Below are 27,996 nucleotides of genomic sequence, written 5' to 3' on the forward strand. Positions count from 1 at the left end.
TCCAGAATATTGTCCTCCGGCTCCCAAGACCTTTCTTCTGGACCGAACCCCTTCCAGTCGACTAAGAAGAACCGCTTCCCCCTTACAGTCTTCATATCGAGAATGTCTTTTACCTCATAGGTGTCGGTGGAGTCAGCCACAGGGGAGGGAGGAGGTACTTGCCGGGAGAAGCGGTTCAGGATGACAGGCTTGAGCAGGGAGACATGGAAGGAGTTCGGGATGCGCATGGTGGGAGGAAGGCGCAACTTGTAGGATACAGGATTGATACGGGTCAGGACCTCGAAAGGACCCAAGAAACGAGGACCGAGCTTGTAACCAGGTATCTTCAGCCGGATGTATTTGGAAGATAACCAGACCTTGTCTCCAGGAGAGAAGACGGGCGGAGATCTGCGTTTCTTGTCGGCCTGGATTTTAGTGCGAGCAGATGCCCGAAGTAGAGATAGACGAGTCTGTCTCCATACGGAGCTGAGGTCCTGCACCAATTCTTCCACCGCGGGAACATCCGAGGGAACTGAGAGAGGGAGTGGAGGGCGTGGAATTCTTCCATAGACAACAAAGAATGGAGCAGCACCAGCAGACTCAGAATCCAGAGAGTTGTAGGAGAACTCTGCCCAGGGCAACAAAGTGGACCAGTCGTCCTGACGGGCAGAGACAAAATGACGCAGATAGCAGCCCAGACTCTGGTTAACTCTCTCCACTTGACCATTGGACTGAGGGTGGTAGGCTGAAGAAAAGTCCAACTTCACCTGCAATTGGCCACAGAGTGAGCGCCAGAAACGGGAGACAAATTGAACTCCGCGATCAGAGACAATGTGCAGAGGAAGCCCATGTAGCCGGAATATATGTTGGAAGAAGAGACTGGCAAGACGTGGAGCAGACGGTAGACCTGGAAGAGGAACGAAATGAGACATCTTCGAAAACCGATCTGTTACCACCCAGATGACAGTATTGCCCGAAGAAGATGGAAGATCCGTGACAAAGTCCATAGCCACGTGAGACCACGGGCGACTGGGTATCGGCAACGGAAGCAAGAGACCAGCCGGTTTTAGACGAGAAGGCTTATTTCGAGCACAGGAGGTGCAGGATCCCACAAAGTCCCGAACATCTTTGACCAAGTCAGGCCACCAGTAGTAGCGGGAGATGAGGGCCACGGAGCGTTGCACCCCAGGGTGCCCAGCCAGGCGGGAAGAATGTCCCCAAAACAAAATCCTCTTCCGCAGAGCAGGTCGGACATACATCTTGCCAGGGGGAAGCTGCCGAAGATCCACAGGAGCGGCTGCAACCAACTGTTCCGGAGAGATGATATACTGAGGAACCGGCTCTTCTCCAACAACATCTGAGGCACGGGAAAGGGCATCTGCCTTGATATTCTTCTCTGCTGGCCGGAAGTGAATCATCAAATTGAAGCGGGAGAAGAATAGTGACCAACGGGCTTGTCTGGGATTAAGACGTTGGGCAGTCTGGAGGTACGAAAGGTTCTTATGATCCGTATAAACACAGACTGGATAGCGGGCACCCTCCAAAAGATATCGCCATTCTTCCAAGGCAAGTTTGATTGCCAAAAGTTCCTTGTCACCAATTGAGTAGTTCTTCTCTGCAGGAGAAAAGGTTTTAGAAAAGAAACCGCACGTAAGAGTTCGCCCCCTGGGTCCTTTCTGGGTAAGCACAGCCCCTGCACCGACAGAAGATGCGTCCACCTCCAAAATAAAAGGCTTCTCAGTATCCGGTCTAGAGAGGATCGGAGCTTTAGCAAAGGCGGACTTTAACCTTGCAAAGGCCTCTTCAGCCGCTGGAGGCCAAAGGCGTGGATTAGCGCCCTTCCTGGTTAGTGCCACGATGGGGGCAACAAGGGTAGAGAAATGAGGAATGAACTGACGGTAGTAGTTTGCGAAGCCCAGGAATCTCTGAATGGCGCGAAGACCCTCTGGACGAGGCCACTGAAGAACGGCAGACAGCTTGGTAGGATCCATCTGGAGACCCCTGTCGGAGATGATGTAACCAAGAAAAGGTAGACTCCGTTGATGGAAGAGACATTTCTCGAGCTTAGCGTAGAGACAATTGGCTCGAAGGCGACCTAGGACTTGCTGTACGTGAGATTGATGAGTCTTGAGATCTGGGGAGAACACCAAGATATCATCCAGGTAGACCACTACACACGTATACAGAAGGTCCCTGAAGATGTCATTGACAAACTCCTGGAAGACAGCTGGAGCATTGCATAATCCAAAAGGCATCACAAGGTATTCGAAGTGACCATCTCGGGTGTTAAATGCTGTCTTCCATTCGTCGCCCTTGCGGATACGAATAAGGTTGTAGGCCCCGCGAAGATCCAACTTAGAGAAAATCTTCGAACCGCGCAGGCGATCAAACAGTTCAGTGATCAGTGGCAGAGGGTAGCGGTTTTTAACCGTGATCTTATTAAGTCCACGATAATCAATACAAGGACGCAGGGAGCCGTCCTTCTTAGAGACAAAGAAGAATCCTGCACCCGCAGGAGAGGAGGACTTCCGTATGAAACCTCTTTGCAAGTTCTCCTGGATATACTCTGACATGGCTGTGGTTTCAGGAACGGAGAGTGGATACACTCGACCTCTGGGAGGAGAAGTGCCCGGCAATAACTCAATAGGGCAATCGTAGGGTCGATGCGGTGGCAAGGTCTCAGCCTGCTTTTTAGAGAAGACGTCAGAGAAGTCCTGGTAGCACGCGGGTAAACCCTCCAAAGGCTTTTTAGACAGGGAGGAGGCCAATACAGGTACAGGCAGGGAAGCTCCCATACAGCGGGACCGGCACTCAGGACCCCAATGAAGAATCTCCCCTGTCATCCAATTGAGAACAGGAGCATGGAGCTGCAGCCACGGAAGACCCAACAGGATAGAGGACGTGGAGCGAGGTAGCACGTAAAAGGACAGTCTCTCCTTGTGTAACACTCCGACTTGCAAGGTCAGAGGCTTGGTGCGGTACAAGACCGGGTCAGAGAGGATCTGGCCACTTACGGATGAGATGACCAACGGCTTCTCAAGGCGAACCACTGGGATGTGATGCCGGGAGATCAGAGCGGCATCCACGAAATTCCCTGCAGAGCCGGAGTCCAGGAATGCAGAGACTTGGATCTGGGGACTGGCGCCAACGCTGAGAAGCACCGGAATCAACAGACGTGGAGAAGCTTGGCAGACACCTAGGGACGCTTCTCCCAAGAACCCTAGGTGCTGGCGTTTCCCGGACGCTGAGGACGGATAGGACAGGACCCGATGAAGTGTTCCGGACTAGCACAATAAAGACAAAGGTTACCCTGGCGCCTTCTGATGCGTTCCTGGGAGGAGAGTCTAGCTCTGTCCACCTCCATAGGCTCCTCTGCGGATGGTAAGTCCTGAGGCTGGAGTGGTCTTTGGAAGACCGGGGCCAGGCGGGGAAGGCGTCGAGGACGGACTTGAGGTTGCTCGAAGCGAGATTCTTCCGCACGCTCTCTAAATCGCACGTCTATCCGAGTGGCCAAGGAGATGAGACCACACAGAGTAGACGGAAGATCACGAGCGGCCAGAGCGTCCTTCACATGAGAGGCGAGACCCTTCTTGAAAGCGGCCGACAAGGCGGCGTCATTCCAGGCAAGTTCTGACGCCAAAGTACGGAACTGGACCGCATACTCTCCCACAAAGGAATTCCCCTGGCGCAAGTTCAATAAGGCAGACTCAGCGGAGGAGGCCCGAGCTGGTTCCTCAAACACGGCCCTAAATTCGGACACAAAGGCTGAGAGAGAAGCTGTAACCGGGTCGCTTCTGTCCCACAGGGGTGTGGCCCAGGCCAGGGCTTTCCCTGAGAGTAGGCTGATTAAAAACGCCACCTTTGATCGTTCCGAAAAAAACTGGGTCGGCATAAGTTCAATATGCAGGGAACACTGAGTTAAAAAACTTCTGCACATCTTAGGATCACCATCATATTTGCTGGGCATAGACAAGCGCATCCTGGGTTCAACAGCAGGGAGAGGAGTCGGAGCTGAAGAAATCGCTTGAGCAGCTTCCGGGACCTGTTGCGGTTGTTGGTTGGCCAATAGTTGCTGCAACATGGCAGTGACCTGCTCCAGCTGGTCACGCTGCGCAGCAATCTGCCGGGATTGGTGAATCACAATAGTAGCGAGGTCAGGCTTGCTAGGAGACGGAACCTCGGCGGGATCCATGGCCGGATCTTACTGTCAGGCTTAGAGGTTGTGGATCCTCTGAACCACTGCGGACGATGGCACAAGCCACTACCTGGGACCGGAGTCTAAGTGGCACCCGGTTTTCACCAGAGCCCGCCGCAAAGCGGGTTGGACTTGCTGCGGCGTGGTACCACCAGGTCGTTCCGCAGGCGTGACTTGTCCGCAGTGGCAGCCAAGGTCGTGGTACAGAATCGGCAGGCAATCTCGTAGTCGGGGTCAGGCAGGAGGTCAGGACGGGCAGCACAGGTTGGTAGTCAGAGTCGTAGCAACAGGTCAGGACAGGCGGCACAGGAGCGTAGTCAGAAACGGAGCAGGGGTCACAACAGGAAATCTCAAGAACAGCACAAGGCATCAAAACAGCTTTCTCAAGGGCGCAAGGCACAAAGATCCGGCAGGGCTTGCAGGAAGAGGCAGGCTTAAATAGAATTGGACAATTTGGCCAGCGCCAATTAATGGCGCACTGGCCCTTTAAATTTCCTAGAAGTGTCGCGCGCGCGCCCAGAGGCACGGGACCGCGCGCGCACGGAGCGAGGCCGGGACTCGGGAGCGGGGAGAGGTGAGATGCGCTGGCGTGCCGCCTGCGGGGAGCGAGAGGCACGGGTGAGCCCGCGACCCGCGATGTGGGTCGCGGGTCCACCCGTGACAAAGAGTCTCTTTATTTCAGAAACAAGGCATTTTGAGGTAGACATCTAGGCATCTAAGTAGCTGGGGGTTAATGTAGGTTTCTTTGTATGCATTTTGCAGAGATTTGCGGCCAGTTAATGTAAATCAAAGTTGACTCTTACATGGTAACTTGCCTCATTTTTGTGAGCAGTTATTAGAGAATCTTCTAAACTTTTCATCACTAACATCGACCGCTGTAACATCAGTAACTGTGTGGTGACATTAAGTAATAGGGTTTTGTGGGCTCTCTTTGTTTCGGACTGGCTTCTGACCCCTTGCTCCATCATTGAATGTAAAGAATGTGGTGTCTTTTGTATTTCAGGTTTGCTACCAGGGAGCGGAATGCACTGATACTTTACAATGGCAGGTTTAATGAAAAGCATGATTTCATTGCCCTAGAAATTATTGAGGAGCAAATTCAACTTACTTTCTCAGCAGGTGAGTTACGACCTCTGAGGAGACCATTATGCTTTACAACATGTACAATTTTCGTGTGTACTATTGTAAATGACTATTGCATTGCCATTTCGTGTGATGCCTATGCTATGTAATTCTATCTCCACATTAGATTGAGTAAAGTATAGTATTTTGGGGTAGTTGATGGAAAGATTGAGGTTACAGCTGAAATAAGTTTTGGAGGTTGCCCTAGGAACAAGCTCCGCATGCACAGAGTGACTCTATAGGGTCCCCATGGTTTTGTGAAAGCCAAGGTGGTCACCCACTACGCTCAAGAAGGCTTAACTGTGCTTATTGATGACTTTCTTCCCCATGCATTTCGCAGGGGAGGATGACCACCAGTCCCCAACGCTGGTGCAAGGAACTTTAGGTAACTGCTTTTCATTTTTATAAAATGACTTTATTTAGAGTCATGGTAAAAACTAACAAAATACATTCTGTTCGCCTGCTCTAATTTTTTCTTCATTCTTATTAAGTTACTAATTTTATGAACTATTTTCAATTTGAATGTTACTACATATAAGATAATTCTATACTGAATATAACTTATATACAGTAACTTAAACTGTATTATATTTACTATATGGCACTGCAGAATAGTTAACTGGATGTATTTGAATATTTCACATAATCTTATTGTTGGGAATTCTGAGGTTAGCACATTCTACAATAGAAAACATGACAATTCTAGTCATCACTTATTAATAAAAAAGATGACAGATAGTCATTCATCACTGCACAAAGTATTTAATACCCTGTGAGGCCAACATTCAATTACACATGTAAATGACCAATAAAGGTCAGTTCCCTGCTGCACAAGTGAGACTATTATCATAGGATTAAGCTACTTTACCTTTGCACCCAATTACCAGAAGATTAACACTCTTATAGACAATCTAAGAAGTCAGTGATGCTAGTTCCTATCCACCTACTGATGGTAGGGAATCAGGAACATGCCAAACAGAAAATATTGGCATATCAAAAGATTACTCTTCCTGACCAGAACCTACCGTGTGTCATACCACATAATTATGTATTCTATAGGACAGAAAACCCTTTGGTAAACGTGTTACCTGCTGTATTAATGTTAGTACTTTTATATTCCACATACGTGATAATGCTCTGATCAAAATGTTGCATTTTTCCACAGGCGATGCATTTGTCTTATAAAAGAGAGTAGGGTACTCATTGCAATTTTTGTTTGGCTGTTTTTTGTATTCTCCTTCTAGTCAACTTGGAGTTGAAATTACTGGAGAGTCAATGAAATCTATTGAATATATTGTTTCTTTCTTTTGTTTTCTTTTTTCCTTAAGTAAATTAAATATAGTGTTGTGGCCAATTATACAGTAAATTAATTTATATTTTGCCTGTCTCACACATTTCTTTAAAGAATAACAAAAATGCCAAGCACACTACAAGGTACAATACTGCTAGTGTTATCGTCTGTCATAATATTTAGAAAAATTTGTGCTGCGTGCCGCCCCTGGATATAATGTAATTACATCTAACCTGGCTATGAGAGTTATAATTACAGAGCTCCCCTCTTGTGCTCGCTATTCCTGCATGCCTCGGCAAAGCTGTCCGCGTTTTAATTCATATTTTTAACTTGCGCTCTGTGCCTTTTTACATTCTCCGAAACCTACAAGTCTTGCAGATATTTTCAATTTTTTGCAATAAGTCTAGACTAACTCTCTAGATTTGTAACAATTCTTCAGATTTCGGGCACTGCCATTTTGTATTGAAGTGGTTTGTCTCATACAGTATGGGCGGTTTAACATGCAGGAGCTTGTTTCTGGTTTTACTAGACCTGAGGGATAATATGACATGTATATTTATCTATCGCTGGTTAAAGATTAATTTATTGGCTTTCAAGTCTAAACCAAGACTCTCAATGTCTTTCTTGGAATTAGATAGAAGCTTGTTACCATAATGGGTGTGTGAGAATCAAAATGCATTGTTACAACATAGAAGTTGTTTGAATAGATATTTGGAGTTTGTGGTTGGGTGTTTATGTGGGAGGTGCAAAGCCCAGACTTGAAAGGGCCTGGCTACTAACTCGCAAGAAGTGTAAAAACAAGGAGGAGAATCAGATGAATCGGGAATGCTCGACAGACCTTCCAATAACATATGCACGTTATTCTGTTATTTCCTGAACAATGACCTGATATTTGCTTTGAAAATAGGAAAGTGTGTATCAGTGCTGGCGCGATCTATGCAGCCTTCCTGCCTTGCTGGAGTTGTTTTTATGTGTCAGTTGTAAATCATTACATGTGAAATATATAACATTTACTTCAATAGCACAAGTAAACTCAGTATCGGTTGATAAATACTTAGAAATCCTTCCCACCGCACGTGCAAAATGAATACATGGGAAGCCATCCATAAATTTACGGGAAAATCTAAAATCAAATCTGTTATGGCCACATCAAATTGGGGATTTTATAGGAAATCTACCATCAAATCCATCATGATAAGCCAAGGAAACTTACACCAGGCACTGTGACTGTGGTAATATTCTTAATTTGTTATCCAAGGTCTCCTTCCTTCTAAAATCTACTTTTAAAATTCTGCTAATGAGCTAAAGTGCTCTGGTGGGTGTTACCAGAGCCTTCCCGTGCTGCAGCTTCACAAGCTGTTACACTGTGCAAGCAACACTTCCCCCCCCCCCCACATTGTGTGAAGAAATTTCCTGAGGGAGCGGAGGTAGAGGGGAAACAGTGTAACGGCTCCATCTATGAGTAAGTGCCCCTGGTTTACCATGCTGTATTTTGATGACAGATGCCCTTTAAATTGCACCCCTAATCCATTAGTCTGAAATTTTCAGACTGCTGAAACTAAGCTTAAATGGGTTGTGCGGAGGTAGAAAAACATGGCTGCTTTCTTCAAAAATGGCATACCTTCTGATTGGGAATAGTGTGTGCGCTCAGATGCAATACCACCACTTTGAAAGCAGTCATGTTTTTTATCCTCTGGACAACCTCTTGAAGGAAGCCATATTCACTGTCCTGTTAGTATACTCCGTTGTCTTTGTTAGTCATGCTGAAATTTACTGATATCACTGAAGGAAAAACATACTACACTCCACCCACAACCACTGCTTGGTGATTTAGCATACCTTCATATAATGTAAAGTGAAAAGGAGGTCCTGAAAAGACTGACATTTAGTATAATATATATTTTATTCACATAATCTCTCCTCATTCTGGGTTTAAGAGTCCAGTGGGCAATCGCCTTTTGACAGCCATCTCTGTGTGAGTTTACATATCAAAATCATGTAGGACAGCTTAGAAAGAAATTGAGTTTAACCTTTCCCTATCTGCCAAGTGTTTTTTTCTCTTTCTGCTTTATTATCAGTTGCTTGTTAATAAAACCTGCCATTATTGCCTGGCAATCCACTGCATATGTTATAGGTTTAGTGCAGCTTTAACTATTCAGTGATGGAATAGTTATGCTTCCATATAGCACGGTGTTATATAGAGGTCCAGTTAGTGCATTATCTAAGTGTGTCAATGCTTTTCACATTGAAGTGTTTATTATAAGAAGTAGCGTGTGTTTGACTTTCAGAAAGCCTTGCCTTTATTTACTCGTTTTTCTAAGGTTCTGTAAATGTTTGCTTTGCAGTAGTTGTTCACCTGCAGAACATACAGTTAAACTGTTTTATTTGGGCGATATCTTCAGGACTTATTGCCAAATTCGAATGGAATATACATGATTGTCCTTCTTGTTCTTGATACTATTTTCCAGTAGTGTAGCACCTGCAGAGGACCCTGCATTTTTTTCAGTATACAGGGATTTACTATGTTATTCTGTGACATTTCATACTTATTTAGGAATCACACTCCCCGGAGTATCATTTTTATGGCCAGTAAAGACGTGTATGGGAACGGATGGACACCATAAAAGGCCATTCAGTGCCTTACACAAGTGAAACCTATTTTTAGAAATTGTTAATAAATATATGTTTCCCATAACAATTTGCCAAGTAACTGTTATTTTCATTACCTACTTTGTGTAGAGGGATAGAACATACAATATTTTTTCAAGAAAAGGAGAATATTGTAAAAAATGATTTGTTGCCATAGTGATTGTTGGCAATTTATTTGACTTAACTGTTCTGCATTGAGTGACAAAACATATGTAATTTATACACTAAGGCATGTTATAAATATAATCTTATAACTATGTTTAAGATTTTATTTGAAAACTCAAAATTGTTGCATGTTTGTGGCAGGCGAGAGCACTACTAAAGTAAGCCCATACATTGAAGGAGGTGTGAGCGATGGACAATGGCATTCGGTGCAAGTGCAGTACTACAACAAGGTAGGACACGAGAAACTATACATCTATCAACTATCTTAGATGAACTAGTAGATTATAATTTTACAATGTATATCCTTTGTCATGGCTATATATAATATGTATTTGAAACGTTATTTGTGTCTGGTAGCTGTAAGGAGCTGTAAGTAGTAGTGTATGTAAGGAAAAATACAATTCAATTCTTTAGGCTATATTCACACGAACGTATGGGGGACGTATATACGGCCGCCGTATATACGGCCGATATACGTCCCCCATACACTTCTATGGGCGCACGTGCGGCACCGTACCGTTCCGTACCCGGGAAAAAGATAGGACCTGTCCTATCTTTTCCCGTAATACGGCGCCGTGCGCCATAGGTTGCTATGAAGAGGGGCGGGGGTGAGCTGCGCTCACCTCCTCCTCCTCTCCCCGTACACTGCCGTTGCCCGCTACGGTACGGTACGGGCGGCAACGGCAGTGTGAATATAGCCTAACTCTGTAATTTAGGACCTTTCAACACAAACAGTTTGCATTCTTCAATAGCTGTTACTCTTATCTTTCCTCTAATCTCTTCCATTCCTGAGAAATCATTGCCCTTAGTTTGCAGATAAGACTCTTCTTTGGTCTGGGGCTCTAGTCTGTGACTGCACACTTGACTGTAGCGAGACACACTAGCATTGGAAAGGTGGGAGAGTAAATGAATGTGCATTCATTTATTGTACATACATGCGGTCCCCTACTTAAGAACACTCGACTTACATACGACCTCTAGTTACAAACGGACCTCTGGATATTGGTAATTTATTGTAATTTAGTCCTAGGCTACAATAAACAGCTCTAAGAGTTATCAAAAGTGTCTGTAATGAAGCTTTATTGTTAATCCTGATTCTTATGAAAATCCAACATTAGTAAAACCCTATTGTCACAGAGACCAAAAATGTTCTGGCTAGAATTACAATGATGAAATATACAGTTCCGACTTACAATACAAATTCAACTTAAGAACAAAACCTACAGACCCTATCTTGTATGTAACCCGGGGACTGCCTGCATATCATATTTAACAGGTACTGCACAGTGGCTGCAACCCAAGCTTCAGTTCAAGAGTCTGTGTACTGTTTTATTGGGTCTGAAGCCCTTTTCAAGTCTGAAAAAGCCTGAGCTTGAGAAAGGCTCCAGACCTACAGGTACATAAATTTAGTGATGGTCACCTGTGAAAAAACTAGTGCATGGAGTGTTGAACGGAGGCTTGGAGTGCTGGCAATTCCTTTTCTATAGCTATACAGTATAATGTATTTTTGTACAGTTTTATTTGAAGAGCATGGTTAAAAATAATCTTTCCATAAAGGGACTCAGATGACTCCAGCTATTCTCTGCTTCCCTCCACTGTTCTTTGTACCTATTATAAAAAGTCAGGTGATATGTTTGTATATTATATTTTGCTCCTATACTCAGGATTTACATCATAAAGCAGTTTCCTTTATGTTATAGTTTGCTCATTGTTCTCAGCAGCAAATTATCTTTCTTTGTGTATCATTCTGTAGACTGATTTCTGAAAATGGGAGTTAATGAAATTGGTGATCTCTTGGCAATGCATATACCTCCAGCAGCTTTCTCAATCACAGTAACCACCATACATTATGTAACAAGGGAAGTTATTTTTAATATGATTGGTTAAAGAAGCTGAGACCTTACTGAACCTGCAGGCTTTCAGAAGTGTCTCGAAAATTTGTCTCGTTTTGACACACAAGAGAGGTTGATGGTGGCTGTGCGTTTTATTTCATGCTGAACAATAAGCTGAAAGCTAAAGACTAGGATGATGCGGGAAAGGTGAACAAAAGGTGTGCCAGGGCTCGTAAATAGGCCGCTCAGGTTTCACTGGCGTATTAACTAGACATTGGCTGCGTATAGTGTTACTCCTGTACATATGGAGAGAGCTGGTAATGTTTCTGGAATGTTCAGTCCCTAGTGTTTAATTGACATTTTTTCTTGTTCCATTTTCCTCCAGGTCAGTGGGCAGCAGTCCCAAGTGAATTGAGTACAACCCCTAGTAACAGTCTTTGTACTGTGCCATATTAAACCACAAAAGCCTTTGAAAATGAGCTTTAGCTAATTATTCAGAATATTTCTAATTAGTATGAGTTCAGTAAGTTTCACTGGTGGTTATTGGTCCTTGACCTTACCTACTTCTTACTTCATCCCACCAGTATTAAAGTAAAATATGACATTTTATTCGCTCCTGTAGTCATTATGAAACCATAGTTTACTTTTTATGTTGCAGTATTTATGGTTTTTGCCTCTAGCACTAGATAACTTGGAGGGTGTCCTTGAAATGTGATATTACATAGTAAGGTCATCATTTTTTCTTTATTTTATTTGAGTACAGTTAACTCAATCTCCAATTTCTGACAAATGTTCCTGAAAATGTGAAGAAGACCATTTTGTTTCTATAGAAAGACAGTTAAAAAGCATTTTCTTGTCTTCATTCCACTAGATCCCTTAGTATTTAACTCTACAGCCTTATCAGTAGTTGATTGTTTACTTCTCCATAGCTTTTGCCCATACATTGCATTGCAGTACATGAAGCTTCGCTTACATATGGTGAAATTGACTTATAAGAAATAGGAAACATCTATACTCTTGTGGAATAAGATGATTAATGTATGTAATTGGCCTAGTAAAACTCTCACATCTTTTTGTATAAATTCAAAGGCTGCAATTAAAAAACTAACATTGAAGCCTTCATCCATTATTCAGACTGTGCAAGAGTCTGTATATCTTGCAACTCTGTGTTAGGACATTTCATTTTAGGTGGACCTATAACAACAACTACCTCATGTTTATTATTTAGTAAATACAGTTACCCCCAGGTAATGGACAATTTTTTTTTTACATATTGATGAATACATTAACAAGTGAGTGTTGCCATTTTCCACAGTAGTAAGACCCGGCACTGTCTAATGCAATAGGACAGTATGAGAATATGACATTCCCCAAACTGGATACACAAGTTGTCAATTTATTCCTGCATTTCTAAGGAAGGAATGACACAAAACACAGCAAAAAAAAGATCAGCAAGAATTATTTACTAAAACAGACACGTCAGTGGAGGGGACAGGTCCACTTTCACTTTAATAGTGAGACTTTTAGTGGTGAACATTGAAACCTACTTTGTATTGCATTTACATGTCTACAGATATGAAAGGGATTTTTATACCTGTCCCAATTATTCCTTCCTCATTGAAACAAAGTGCTTCTCTGTTCACTATGTGAAGTTTTGGGCTACAGCGTTCACTTGATTTTCCATTCTCATCTAGCTTCCTAGGCAAAATAAATGGAGGAAATAGGTTTTTTTTCTCTTTTTTTTTTACTTTTACACTTTCTATTCACAGCTTTTCACTCATGAGGGCACTGACTCTGCCTATTGACTTTTAAGGGACAAATGTAGCCATGAACCATGAAAGCTTTCTTTAAAGGAATATCCCATTTGTCTCTTAGCAACTTTATCCACAGGATGAGGTCATTGTAATGTGCATCACCATATGAGAGCTCACTGGTGTATAGACTGCTGTTTAGCCAGCTTGATATGTGATTTACCCTTCACATCATCAGTTATCATTTGTCACAAGCAATATATGATTATAACAAAATTTGGGCCACACATAGCAGTAGTAGTGTACACCTAGGCCTTTGTGGACCATGAGGAAAAAGCCGTTTTTAAACATTTTTCATCCTTTCCTTCCAAACAACATAACTTTTCTATTGATGTAGGCAATTTCTTTGCTTAATAAGTTGTGTTCCTTCAGAAATGGCACCCGTGGTAAATAAAATCATATTAATGAACATGTACCCTTTGTGGGGGAAATAGAATAAAACTCATTTTAGTTTTTGAAACTTTTGTGGTGCTCTCTATATAGCAGTGATTTACATGTTAAACTGAGCCAAGGGAGGCTAGAGAAGTCCCACACCTATCCCCACATCAGACCAGTCATGCCATGCTTATTATTTATTTCCCTTATGCTATTTTCTAATAGATGTAAGTGTGTATAATGTATTATGACAGACTATTTAAGGGTACATCATTATCACATGTGCCTCATGATACTTATGTACCGATACTTTGATGTATTTTGGGAATGACTTTTATTACGGTGTTGTTTAGTGAATTGATTAAAGATATGTTTTCTACATCTGTCTTGTGACAATGGAAAAAGCATTTGTTTTTGTGTCACCATAGTCTGAGAGTTCTAGACATGACAATTTTATTGCTTTTTATTACATTTTTCATATTTTTTGCAAAGAGCAGTGAACAAAAACAGGACCGAATAATGTAAAAGTGTTTTAGCTTAGCTGATTGCATACATGGCAACACCCATTATGTCTTTTTTTAATTATTTAATGGGTACACAAGTTTTTATAAACCTTGATACCTAAATATCCAGGTAATTTTTTGTAGTTCAATTCTGCTCTTCTTTAAATGAAGATATCTTGGGAACAGCTTTACATATCATAACAATTTGTACTTTTTTCTTCATGACCTGTAAGACTTTTATGTCATAGGACATATGTTTATAGAATTAGCAAATAACTAAAAATGTGAAGGAATGCACTTTCTTGTCATTTTTCCCATTAAAGTTTTTATCAGTAAATAAAATTGAATAGATCTTTACCAAAGTAAGTTAAAAATTTGTAGGGCGTTAGTCTTTCACCACTCCGCAGATTCAGATACATATGCAGAGGTTGCATGGACCTGTACAAACTGTCAGCTCTCTCCCCTGCATCTCCGTCTCTATACTGCCTCCAGCTGACAGGCACACTGCAAATGGCTATAACTTCAGCATTGTGAAACCCGCAAACACAATTTTGGTGTCAGAATCTCCCTGTTAATAGTGCACCTGAATTGTGTTTCTTGGTGTTACAGAGGCACTGTTTAGACAAAAGGTTTGTTGGAGAAAAAAAGAGGGGCTCTACTATGGTGTAATACCCTTTGCAAGTGATCTGATATTATATAAAATATAGCTGCTCACCTGCTGACAGGCACAACTCTGTGATGCATGTGTATTAGGGAAACAGCGTTCCTCTGCAGTTACGCTCTCAAGAAAAATCCTTTCTCCTGAATTCAGAGGGTAGATCTTGAAAGCAAGTATCCACTGGATGTACATAACGGTGATCAGCGTTTTTTTGGTGCTGGGACGACCCAAATTGTAGTTTTTCAAAATGCTTTAATTTCATAAAATTTATTACAAGATAAATAAATAAAATCTATAAAAGTAAGGATGATGATTCCGAACAACGCGTTTCGCGCTTGGACCGAGCGCTTCTTCTGGTTCATAATTATACATAAGAGTGTGATACTATTTAAAGAGATCGATGACATCTGAGTGGTTAATAGTATATGACAGTTTTCAGTTACTTTCAGGATTACATAAACAAAACTTGGAACGATGCAAGCCATAAAAGTATATAAAAGTATATCCAGCACATATACTTTTATGGCTTGCATCGTTCCAAGTTTTGTTTATGTAATCCTGAAAGTAACTGAAAACTGTCATATACTATTAACCACTAAGATGTCATTGATCCCTTTAAATAGTATCACACTCTTATGTATAATTATGAACCAGAAGAAGAGCTCGGTCCGAGCTCAAAACGTGTTGTTCGGAATCATCATCCTTACTTTTATAGATTTTATTTATTTATTTATCTTGTAATAAATTTTATGAAATTTAAAGAATTTTGAAAACTACAATTTGGGTCGTCCCTGCGCCAAAAAAACGCTCATCACCCTTACGTACATCCAGTGGATACAGAGGCACTGTTAAGGTTACAGTCAGCAGTAGGCTATTTATATATAAATTTAACAGTGGATATCTCCCTTGCTTGGGCGTGGATCCATTAGTGATTGCTAGTAGTAGCTGTGCATGACTTCCAGTAATTTCTATGAGGCTTTGCCATTCTCTAGGCAGTGTAGAAAAAAAATTCTCGTGCAATTGCCTGCAAAGTGTCTGAAAAATATGTCACACATTTGTGCCTGTGATTAGAAACAGGGGGTTGTTCCAGTTTCACTCTTATCCTGCATTGACTCTTGGTCTCCTCTACAGCTAACAATTGTACTTTCTTGACAGTGGACATTTGATAGGAGCCCCCTACTTGTTTCTCTTTTTTTTGTGATTTGCAGTTGTGGTCATTGTGGAATAATCTGTACTTTTGATGATTTCTGAAGTTGTGTAAAAATATTTAGGGGAAAGTCTCTTTGTCCTTTTATTTTTGTTATTTCTACATTGTTTTACCATTTTTTTCGCTAATTCTTTCTTTCATTATGCATGATATTGCACTATTGTTATGGTAAATCCTTAGTCAATACAATACATCACAAAGTTTTGGAAGGAGCACAATCCTATTTAGCACAGTAGGGGTCTTACTATTGTGTTATTGTGGTGTAATTTGTACTTTTTCTTCTTAATTTCAGAAAAACTACTATATAATATTTTGTATGTTTATATGGACAAACTGTTGTCTTTTTCATTAACCATATCAGGGAAGATTCCTCTGGTACAAAGCCAGCGATGCAGTAAAGTGGACAATGAGATGACCAATTGCACGTAAATCATTGACCTGAATCCTCAGAGGCTTCAGATGTTTCATTCGCTTTAGTACTCCAATGCCTACTGAGTTATTGTGTGCACCAGGCATATGCACTATAAAGGAGACCTGTGCAGGCTCTCTCGGGGTGACTTCCTGAGACCACTAATGACACCACGTTAGCTCATTGCTCTTTGTACGCATGCAAATAGCACAGGACACATGAGCCTCTCTCTATAGAAATACAATGAGATTGCTAATTTTTATGCTGATTCAATTGATTAAAAATTCAGTGACACAGCGCAGCAGCTCGCAGACAGATTGCACATATAAAAGCACCTACATATGTGTTAATTTTCAGGTCCCAACATTTTGGAATTTAAAGAGTGTTAAGATGGCAGATGTTCTAGTTGTTTATGGTACCCTAATTGAGAAATAATGGCTTGTGGTTTATTTAGTAAATTTGCACATCCATTTTTTTTCCATTACAGAATTGTAGAAGTTTATTTTTTTAAACAGTTTTTCTATGGAAAAAAAACTGGATACATACAAGCAATAATAAGAATTTCGGCCGGCAGATGTAAAATATTCATGGGACCAAGGGTGAAATGTCCCCAGATGCACTATATATGTACAGGGAGACTACACCTCCCTGCAAGTGCCTTTTTAGATTAGGCTAATTTCACATTACCATTCAAACCTCCAATCCATACTCCTGTTAAAAAAAGGTAAAGAACAGCGGTTAAACGTATCAGTTAAAAATCCCATTGACATTGATGTAAATTTTGTTATGTCAGTTTGGCAGGTATCCATGCATTTTTTTTCAAACGGAGGAAAAGTACTGCAGCTGCCGTCATTTTTTCCCTGCCAAAGAACGCATGGATAACGGATACCGGCCTAAGTGGATCATAATGGATGACATAAAATTTACATCAATGTCAATGGGATTTTTAATTGATATGTTAAACTTCTGTTTAACCTCCGTTCTTTATTTTTCTTTTAACAGTAGCGTGGCATTAATCTTATTTCAAGGAATTTTGTTTAGGTCTGTCATCTAAAGACAGTTATTACATTTCATAACTCAGATACGTCAAAATATAATATTTGTGAGGATTTATAAGGTTTACCCCATAAATTTATCAAACCAAGGGGGTTGTGTGTGTAGTTATCACTATACTATCTTTACCATTCTTGCATGATAAACCAGGGACAATTTCTCACAGACCCAGGCACTGTGTCTGTGGTAATTATTTTCCTTCTAAAATCAACATTTATAACTATTCTAATGAGCCTGAGGTGCCCCCCCCCCCCTAGTGCTGTAGCTTCACAGGCTGTTACAATGAGCAGGTCTCCCCCTCTCCTCCACTTCCTGCTGCTGCTAGATTACACAGGCAAAGGAAGAGTAAGAGCGCAGGGAGAGGGGCGAGACATATTCTTGTCATTTTAACAGCCTCTGAATCTGTAGTACTGAGGGGCTCTGGTAACATCCCCAGTGCCCTTCAGACTCATAAGCATAATTTTAAAAGTTGAGTTTAGAACGAAGGAGGCCATGCATAACAGATATAGGAAGATTACCACAGTCACGGTGCCTGGATCTATGAGAAATTCAGATGGCCACCAGAAAAGCAGAAGGAGAAAGAACTAAGCAAACACAGAAAGCCAAACTTAAGATACAGGTGGTCCCCTACTTAAGGACACCCGACTTACAGACGACCCCTAGTTAAAGACTGACCCCTCTGACCACTGTGATCTATGGTGAACCTCTCAATGCTTCACTACAGTCCCAGACGGCAATGATCAGTTGTAAGATGTCTGTAATGAAGCTTTATTGATAATCCTTGGTCCCATTAGAGCAAAAAAATTTTGAAACTCCAATTGTCACAGGGGCAAAAAAAAATGGTATAGAACTACAATTATAAAATATACAGTTTCGACTTACATACAAATTCAACCTAAGAACAAACTGCCTGTATATGTGTTCCATAGTTTTTTAAAATCCAGTTTACCACCTGTGCTTATATATCCTAATATATTGTTGATGAAATGTTAAATAATAGGATTAGAAGTAAGTACAATTATTGCTCTTAAAACATCATCCAGAATGTGGGCTTTAACTCTGAATATTCTGATACTGCTACTGGATTGAAAAGTACATCTTCAAGAAGGCTTATCTAGGGATCAGTATGGAGATAATCTTTATACACTATGATGCTATTATATAGATACTTTGTAAGGTCCAGCTGATTTGTACAAGGCAGCAGCTGTCCGGTTGCACAGATCTGCTTCTACCAGCCTGTTCTTTTTACTGTTTTGACTTGAGTTGAGCTTTGCCATTTATCACTGTAAACAGCTGCTGTCCTTATATGGTGCAGTCTGTATCTTGGGTTATTATGAATACTATGTGAGAATACCTTACATAGGCACTTGGCTTTCAGAGAATCCAACAAACATATAGCAAATACCAGGCTACAGTCTTTAGATCATATGACTTTGTCAGATGATTAAACATTTTTGACATTCTAAGATACATATGCCCCATTCTTGTTCTGATCTCCTGTGCTATTTCTAGGTAAAACACTTATGGTGGAAGTTTATGTATTTAAACACAGTAACCCAAAAAACCTGCCCTGGTATGGAAAGGCAGAAGGAACCAGAATGAAATAAACGTCTCAGTGAGACATATAGCTTTTCGCATTGAAAATTGAACATTGGTAAATAATAAGCAAATTGCGGAGAAGGTTCTGTTCTGTAACACATGTGGGTACATAAATTTCATAGCAGGTAACTTGAAGTAAGCTGATCCTGGTGATCGCTGGTGGTCGCCCAGAGTGTCGATGCTCTCCATTACTCCTTCCTAACTACAATAATGGCACATACAGTGCCGGTAATTAGATTTTTTTACATCTGTCTTAGGGATTTGCCTTTGGATTTTAAGCTTTAATGTTGTCATGACAAGCCAGGATAACAATGAGCCCAAACTTTTCTCTGTAGTCTACATAACAAAACGTCAGCATCAGATACAATGTAGCAGGCAAACACATGCCTCAGTTTGTGTCTGTCTGAAGTTAATTACATCTGAACAATTTATGTCGTGCAAAAGTACCATTTTTTTTTTCTTGAGAAATAGATCAACAAGGCTGTCACACTTTAGATGACAGGTGTCACTAGGCCTTAATCCCTACACTGCCAACAATACAAATATTTTCTGTCCTCATAGCAGATTAAATAAGGTTGATATCCAACTTTAAATTTTTTACATTTTTTAATGACATTGGCAGGGGTACAATCACATAAATCAACATGCATGTTCATTGCAAGCACATGTACAAGGCCTGAGTGAGAGCCTAACCAACAGAGTTTGTCATAGCAGTTACAACCAACGGGATGGCTGATGTCCCTCTCTTCACCAATACCCCAAACAACCTTGTTGACATAAAGCATAGGAATCATTCATTATTTTAATGGAAATAAAGGGTCAGGTTGAGGGTGCATGTGCTCTGAATTGGGCGAGCTGAATAATCCAACACCGGACACCTTTTGTGGCAGCTGGTTTTCATTTAGAACAAGTGTATCAACTATGTTGAAGTGCAGCTGCCTTTAACGACATCTAGCACCAAATTTACTGGTGGTAGACTGTCACCAATGTCATATTTACCTTAGCGGTTAAGTGGCACCGGTTTTCATATTTTCACAGTGTAACAGATATTCCGGAAAATAAAAACACTGATCACTTGACCCCTAAGGTGAATCTTCTGGTAGATGTCCTTTAAGGAGAACATTGAATGGGACCAATACATATTAGGTGGTCTTCTAGGCCCATCTAAGTTGGCTAATTCAGACATCTAATATACTAAAGTAGTCTGAGAGAGATCCACCATTATAGAGATAGCTAGTACAAGACTATTCCATTTCCATACTGTATCAGATTTGCGTGTCTTGCTGCTGAGTGTAAGTAGATTTGGAAACATTCCAGTGAAATGATCTGTGTCTCAGTGTTTGAGTTTGGGGTTCTTACATGTATGTCCTAGACCTTTGGCTGCGCAGCAAGCTGAAACACAACTAAGCCAGATGAGTGCTCCAAGGGGGTAATTCAATACAGAGAGAAGCTTCTCGTTGCTGCAACTCCCAGTGACTTATTTGGGAGTTTTCTGCCAATCACATCGGATCATCAGGCATTGTACGAAAGTAACTCAAAGACCGTCACCTGCTACTACCGTGTTATTGACATGCACATCAGTCATATTAAATACTTCTCTGATAAGTCACTTTACTCATTTCATTTTGACAAATTGGCCTTGCTATAGCCTTTACAGCAGGCACAGCGTAGGAGAGTGGAGGCCACATTCATTATATCATTGTGTAGCATGCAAGTGATTTGCTGGTCATGCCTTCAGGTAGATAACATACCAGTAATTTGCTGTTGGATAAACATGCATCTCTTAGTATCAGTTTTCACTTTTCACCTGAAGATGAATCATTTTACACCTTCTGCTTATTAAACCTGATTTAAATTCACAAATTCTTTCCATCGTCTTTCTGGCTGTTCATAGTGTAAGATGACACATATTCAGCAATAAAAATTTTTTTTTTGAATCTGTAGTTGTTCTTGAATATCCAGATATATATGTAGCGGGGAGGTCTCTACACCCCCATATTTATTTAATGTTCGCTTTTTTAGAAATATTGTTAAAAATATTATTATTATTATTATTATTATGTGCCTATAGCTGGAGAGTGCATTCTGCTAACACATAAAGCTGTGAAGATTTTTAAAAATATCGAACTACAGTACTTGTATGGTCCTCAGCGATTTCTGAGTTCTCTAGGTCTTCTTCACAGATAATAGAAAGTGAGCAAATTAGCCGTAGGGTTTTCTACCTCTACACCATATTTAAAGGTAATTTATCATCAATTATCATTTTGACATATTAAAATCATATACACTGTGTGTAGGCAAATTAGTTTTTTGATCACATCATCCTTTTTATATATGTTGTCCTACTACTCCAAGCTGTATAGGCTTGAAAGCCAACTACCAATTAGGTCATGTGCATATCTGTAATGAGAAGGGGTGTGGTCTAATTACATTTTCTAAGGTTGTTTTATGGACTGATAAAATGAGAGTAAGCTTGTGGGACCTTTTCAGGTTGAGGATGGAGTGAAGCTCAACTCCCAGACCTACTTCCAGTTTCTGGAAGACACCTTCTTCAAGCAGTGGTACAGGAGAAGTCAGCATCATGCTTTTCATGCAGGACCATGCTCCATCACATGTATCCACTTACTACACAGCATGGCTGGCCAGTAAAGGAAAAAATATTGACATGGCCCACTTGTTCACCTGATCTGAATTCCATAGAGAACCTGTGATAAAATGTGAGATCTACAGGGAGGGAAAACACAAACGTTTTCTACATTTTCTGTTGTTATATTGGTTTACCTTGTCAAAATAAACAATTGAGATTGGTATATATTTGGTTTTTATAAGGTTGCCTAATAATTCTACACAGTAATATTTACCTGCACACACAGATATCCTCTTAAGCCAAATCTAAAAAAAAACCCACTCCAACTTCCAAAAATATTAAGTGTTGATATTTAGGAGTCTTTTGGGTTGATTGAAAACATAGTTGTTGTTCAATAATAAAAAGAATCCTCTCAAATACAACTTGCTTAATAGTTCTGCACACACTGTAGTAAAAAGTTCCTTTTTTCCCCTGATTGTAGATTGTTTTAGTCCATTTTCTGAACATGACTATAAGGCCTGCCATTTTGCCTTAACTCTCCTGACAATATTCTTTACAGCAACCACCTGGTCATATAGAAAAATCGACTGGAACTGAATAATTCCGGTCTATAGAGGATTTTTTTTAGATTTGCTCTATACAGGAAGGTGAAGTATATAAGATGTGACTTTATCTATTGTCTGTGGTGGATTAAATTTTGGGGTTTTCTATAGAGGAGTGGGAGTTCAATCCTGTCTGTCTTTTCTGTATTGTAAAGGAGGTGACTGCTTTAAAGAAAGCCACTAAAGAATTGGCTTTAAGAATTGGTATGTCATTAGGCTTAGCTGTCAAAATGAAATGGTAAACTGAAAAGTTAAGAAAAAAACCATGAAAATATTACCTACAAGTGGAGCACAGGTACAACATGGGTTTATGCTAATAACATTAAACTGTGTTCAGCACTGCAGAATCAGAGTCAGTGTAAATGCAGTTTATATGGGATAAATGTACTGACATCCTGCTTCAAATAATAATCTTAAATATATATTGTAGTATTAGTTAATGACATACATGGCTTATATTATATTTACTTTTTATACAAAAACTAGCAGTCATTTAAACGATATGTCATGTTCTATGAATCTACCTATTAAAAAGCATCTATGTTGTATAATATACACCTGTGTCTAAAGTATTTCTGCATCAAAACATGACACGAAAGGTTATATGGACTTGTGAGCAGTAAAGCAGGAAGGGGATGCCTGGGAAATGAGTTTTCATCCTGTTATCTAGCAAACTTTTGGGATGAGGCCAGCAGGTTAATGAAATGACTCTCCAGGGATGAATGGACAACTAATGAACAGATTGTCTTAACTCTGGAGACATACTGTATCTCCACACTTCTATATTTTACACGTGCAAAGTCTACTTTTCCTTAAGTATTGTAAACTACAATGTTTTACAAGCCTATTTTTTAGAACAATCTAAAAAAAAACAGCAAAAAAACTGATTGTGAATAAGTGGAATTTTTGTTTAAGTTGTTTAACTTTTTACTGCAATGACAGGTTAATAGAGATAATGTGCAGCATTTACAGAAAGTCACTACACAGTTCTTACTGCCTCTCCTCCAATTAGTAAGGGTGGTAGATTCTCTTTGATGTCGTCCCTTAACAACAATCAGTGAGCTACATAAAAAGTATATTGTTGTAGTAATATAGTTGTTCAGCACTAGAGGATCATAGTCTGTCTCCACACCTAACAATAAAATAGCATCATGGGTATGATGGTTTATACTGTATCTAACTATTATGCTTTACATACCTACTACTTTCCTAGACCTATCTATACTAGCTGTCTCTGTGAGTCTTTGCCTATACTCTTACATAAGTTTAATAAAATGTCAGAAGACAGGCAACCTTGTGTTGATGATGTGTTTAACTAATAATAATAATAATAATCTTTATATAGCGCCATCAAATTCTGTAGCGCTCTACAAATCATAGGGGGCATATACAAATATAATATTACATTACAGAGTACAAACAGTCACATGGAACAATAGGAGTCATGGCCCTGCTCACAAGAGATTACAGTCTATGAGGATGAGGGTACACAACAAACAGTCATGTGGAACAATAGGAGTGAGGGCCCTGTTTACCAGAGCTTACAGACTATGAGGATGAGGGGGTGACATAAGAGCTTACAGTCTATGAGGATGAGGGTACACAACAAACAGTCATATGGAACAATAGGAGTGAGGGCCCTGTTTACAAGAGCTTACAGTCTATGAGGATGAAGGGGGTGACACAAGAGGTATAAGAGCTTGTACAATGCCCCAGCCATTCTTTATAAGGGAACAGTATAAAATAATTTAATAAATAAAAATTATGCTGCTTGAACCTGCCATCAGCCACCATCTTATATACAGGGTCCAAGTTGAAAGTGACTGCAGAGAAGCCTGAAACTTGGTATATAACTGGTGTTTGAAACTAAGAGAGTATTGTCTAGGCTGGATTAAGTATTAGGATTAAGTATTAGGTCGGTATTTAAAGTAGTACATTAGGTTGTTTATCCTGTGACTCTGGGTTATTATTGTGCCATATGAGTGGCAATAAAATCTGCCTAAAGTGTTGTTAAAGTTTCCAGTACACTACCATTCTGCAGCCACCAGCCATACACAGTTCCTTATTGTGTATTAATTACACATTTTCTTACACCAAAGAAGATAAATTGATCTGTAACAATGATTCCAGATGCTTTCCTCCAAACTTGTTTGTATTTGCTTCTGATTTCATAAAGGGAATTTGTTGTGTTGTGACCTTACTCTGTGTTAAGCAGATTATTTTACACCTTTTGTACAAGAATGCCAACTCTCCCTGTATAGAGGAAGACAACAATTACCTGAGCGCTTTGCTCTATATTACTTGAAATACAGGTAGGGGCTGCACAGAAACTACAGAGCGTGACTATTAGAGAGGTCCTGTTTCTTGTGGTCGTCTACAATAATGGTGATCATTGTTCACTGTCGCTTTTAGTGATTTGCTTGGTACAGGTACTTGTTTGTAAAGGCAGATCTTAAAGGACATCTAGCATCAGATTCACTGATGGTAGACTAGTCCAACACATATGCTCCTTCATAATAATCTTAAACACCACCTGTTGGATGAAAAATAGAGTCTATAATATACAAATTAGTCTGAGATGCTCATGCTAACACCGGAGCACGTCTTGGCTCCACTGGCTAATAATTTTTCACTCGCCATGTCCTGCCTGGCCTCACCTGGCACTGCTTGAGTTGGTGATGTCACTGGTTCTCTGCAGTCTCAGTGGCGGGTGAGTGAACCCCGTGCAGCCAAGAGGTGCTCTTGTGACCGAAGCCTGAGCGCTTCAGGCTAATTTGCATATTTAAAACTCTATTTTTCCTCCAAATCACTACGTTTTAGGTTATTGTAAAAGCTGTTCCTGGCAGATGAAGATGGAAGGAGGATGTGAGTTGGACTGGTCTACCATAAGTGAATCTACTGGTAGATGTCATTTAAACACTTAGCCTTGATCTACATACCATATTAAATATTCATAATCTCTGTATATATTATATTACCTTTATTTAATATTTTTATTTCCTGTAATGTTTTTTTACTGTGTGCTGCTGTGGATTTAATGTCAGTATAATCTCTCTATCTGAATGTAAAAGCTAGATCCTAGCATGCGTCAGCAAGACCCACACACACCTCTTTCCAGTGACATGAAAAATAAAGATAATCCATACGGAAACAAGAATGCAGAAGGATTCGTAATGGAAACAACATTAATAAAGATGTCTGTTTACTCTGAAAGCAGCTTTGTATCTGACGTAGTAGAAACAAGCAGCTGCAGTGAGCTATTTGGTAGTACTATTCTAGTAGGTAGTGACACTTTACGTGTTATATTGCAGCAAGGAAATTTGTGGTTTCAGTAAGAGTCCAGTCCACAAAACCTGGGCTCCAGTATAAAATGACTTGAAGGTTTCTGTGAGATTCTGCTGGATCAACAACATAAAACTGGAGTGACAACTTATAAGTACAAGTTATAAAAGCCAGTTCCTAAACATCACTGTTGAATTTACAATACGTATAAAAATTCCAAATGCCATATATCTGTAGGCGGACATTACTACTTTTTTCCTTTGTCACATTGATGTATAAATTATGTCTCTGGTCATTACTGGTGACACCCAGGTGACTTACTACATTACCCAGTAGGCCTACCCAGTAGGCTTAGCTGCTAAATCTCTAAGAGCACATATAAACCAGCAGGCCACTTGTAAAACCTACTTTACAGAGAGTTTAATAATCATGTAAATCCCACAATTGCTCAAACAGAAGCATTGCAGAACTGACCAGCGCTTGCCTATTAATAACATTGTCGAGTCCCAGTTAAGCAGAAGCCAGGGAACTATTCACCTTGAGGCTGTTGTTGAAAAGTCAATCACACTAGAAAGAGCCATGCTTGGGTCAAGTGGGGTATAGGAAAAATCTTCAATAAATCTTTGACAAATATTTTCTCCCAGACATTGCTTGTCTTTTCCAACATTCTCTTGTATCATAATTTGAGGTATAGACAGTACAGACTTGAATATGAATGTGCTTGTTTTCTCCTAGCCTAACATAGGAAGACTGGGTATTCCTCATGGACCATCTGGAGAGAAGGTGGCAGTAGTGACTGTAGATGACTGTGACACTTCTGTTGCTATAAGATTCGGGAACCTTATCAAGAACTACACTTGTGCTGCTCAGGGGACTCAAACTGGGTCCAAGAAGTAAGTTCATATTGTCAAATATCAATCATAATCAGTAATAATTATTAGGAATGGACTAATGTTTTTCCAGAAAGTATTTAGCTGTGTTTGAGACAGAATAAAAAATGTGTCATCTAAATAATATATAACCTCTATTTTTAGGTCGTTAGACTTAACTGGACCATTGTTACTTGGAGGTGTTCCGGATTTGCCTGAGGACTTCCCTGTACAGAACAGACAGTTCATTGGATGTATGAGAAATTTAACAATTGATAGCAGACCCATAGACATGGCTAGTTTTATAGCCAACAATGGCACATTACCAGGTAGTTTGTCTTTGATGCTAAACTTTTTGCATGTTTATTTTTAGTGATTTCTAAATATGTAATTAGCTAAATAAATACAGGTCTGTTAAGCGGGAGAATGGAAGTTTGAAGAAGCAGTACAAATCATATGGTAAAAAGATAAAGGGTTAATTCAGTAATTGACTGGCCAGCTAATTATATATCCAAAACTGGGTGAATCCCCCTTTAAGAAAGTTTGATTACGGTATCTATTTTTAATACAAATATTTAGTAATAAATTAATGTTTAGTTTAATAGTGTTGAAGGTTGTGGAAATGATTACTGTAGGTTTAGCTACTTTACATTCATGTAATATAAAATGTTTTTGCTCTTGTAATTTTTTGGCCTTACTTGTTTCTTGATTTTTATAGTTCAATGATCATTATTTCATCCTCTCAGGTTGTTCTGCAAAGCAGAATTTTTGTGATGGCAATGTATGTCAGAACCAGGGCAACTGTGTAAATAAGTGGAACACATACTACTGCGACTGTCCGCTGCATTATGGAGGGAAGAATTGTGAGCAAGGTATGTGCTACTACTACTACCTTTACTAGAAGTGTTATTGGCTATAACCTGCTTAAATCAGCTTTAGAAGTGTTGTTTTATACACAGTTTACTGTGTACAGACTCTCTTTTAGTATCAGTGTGTTGTATCTTTGTGTTTAACATCTATAAAACCATTGTAATTCAAGTTTGGCTAAACTGGTAAATATATTTAAGACAAAATTACTATTATTTCATTGTTTCTTTTGCACTATACAAACTATACAACATATTATCAATTCTTTACAGTGTATTTGCATATATATTTGTATATTTAATTGGTACTTGTAGTCCAGAAACTGCTGCAGTTTTACAGTATCTTCTAAAATTTGACTTTCAGTAATGCCTTTTCCACAACGCTTCCAAGGAGATGGAATAGTTATCTGGCCGGAGTTGGATGTTACAGTGTCTGTGCCATGGTTTATTGGGATAATGTTTAGAACTCGCCAACCTAGTGGCATGTTGTTGCAGGCTAATGCTGGGTCTTCAACAAAGATCAACATCCAGGCAAGTAACTAAATACTTCCATGTACAGAAAGTATAGAGCAATACAAATATGATGGAATCTGTTCTGGAGAACAGAAGCACAATGCAATAAAAATTTATTACACTGTATTTTTCTAAACAGATATTGGGCAGTTACATTGACTTTGAAGTTTACAGTGGCTTAACTCGAGTCGCTGGTATGAAGATCCAGCAGATGAGGGTCAGTGATGGTGAATGGCATCACCTGCTCATAGAGCTGAAGAGTTCTAAGGATGGGAAGGACATCAAGTATTTGGCTATCATGTATCTGGACTATGGAGTTTATCAGGTAAAAGAGAATTAAAAGTGCACAAAATTTTACTTTGGCCTCCTATGTATGTCTTCTTTCTGTATTTTTATTTTTCATAACTCTTAATAGCTATCTCAACTCAA

The 27,996-nt window shown here is 40.0% G+C and overlaps 1 protein-coding gene across 5 annotated transcripts in view; it reads left to right on the top strand.

The window, feature by feature from the left end:
* The window catches only part of CELSR1 (cadherin EGF LAG seven-pass G-type receptor 1), a 101,042-nt gene that overhangs the window by 46,423 nt on the left and 26,623 nt on the right, over positions 1-27,996 (top strand). For 3 of the 5 annotated variants that reach the window (XM_072147099.1, XM_072147100.1, XM_072147101.1), the window contains exons 4-11: positions 5,178-5,293; positions 5,637-5,681; positions 9,543-9,631; positions 26,055-26,212; positions 26,354-26,517; positions 26,935-27,060; positions 27,419-27,585; positions 27,707-27,892. In XM_072147099.1, the coding sequence (XP_072003200.1) occupies positions 5,178-5,293; positions 5,637-5,681; positions 9,543-9,631; positions 26,055-26,212; positions 26,354-26,517; positions 26,935-27,060; positions 27,419-27,585; positions 27,707-27,892 (1,051 nt within the window). The remainder of the gene's footprint in view (positions 1-5,177; positions 5,294-5,636; positions 5,682-9,542; positions 9,632-26,054; positions 26,213-26,353; positions 26,518-26,934; positions 27,061-27,418; positions 27,586-27,706; positions 27,893-27,996) is intronic. The other 2 variants (XM_072147102.1, XM_072147103.1) reach the window with 1 other exon arrangement.

Source organism: Engystomops pustulosus, chromosome 4 (assembly GCF_040894005.1).
Source record: "Engystomops pustulosus chromosome 4, aEngPut4.maternal, whole genome shotgun sequence".
In the NCBI taxonomy this organism is placed as follows: Eukaryota; Metazoa; Chordata; class Amphibia; order Anura; family Leptodactylidae; genus Engystomops; species Engystomops pustulosus.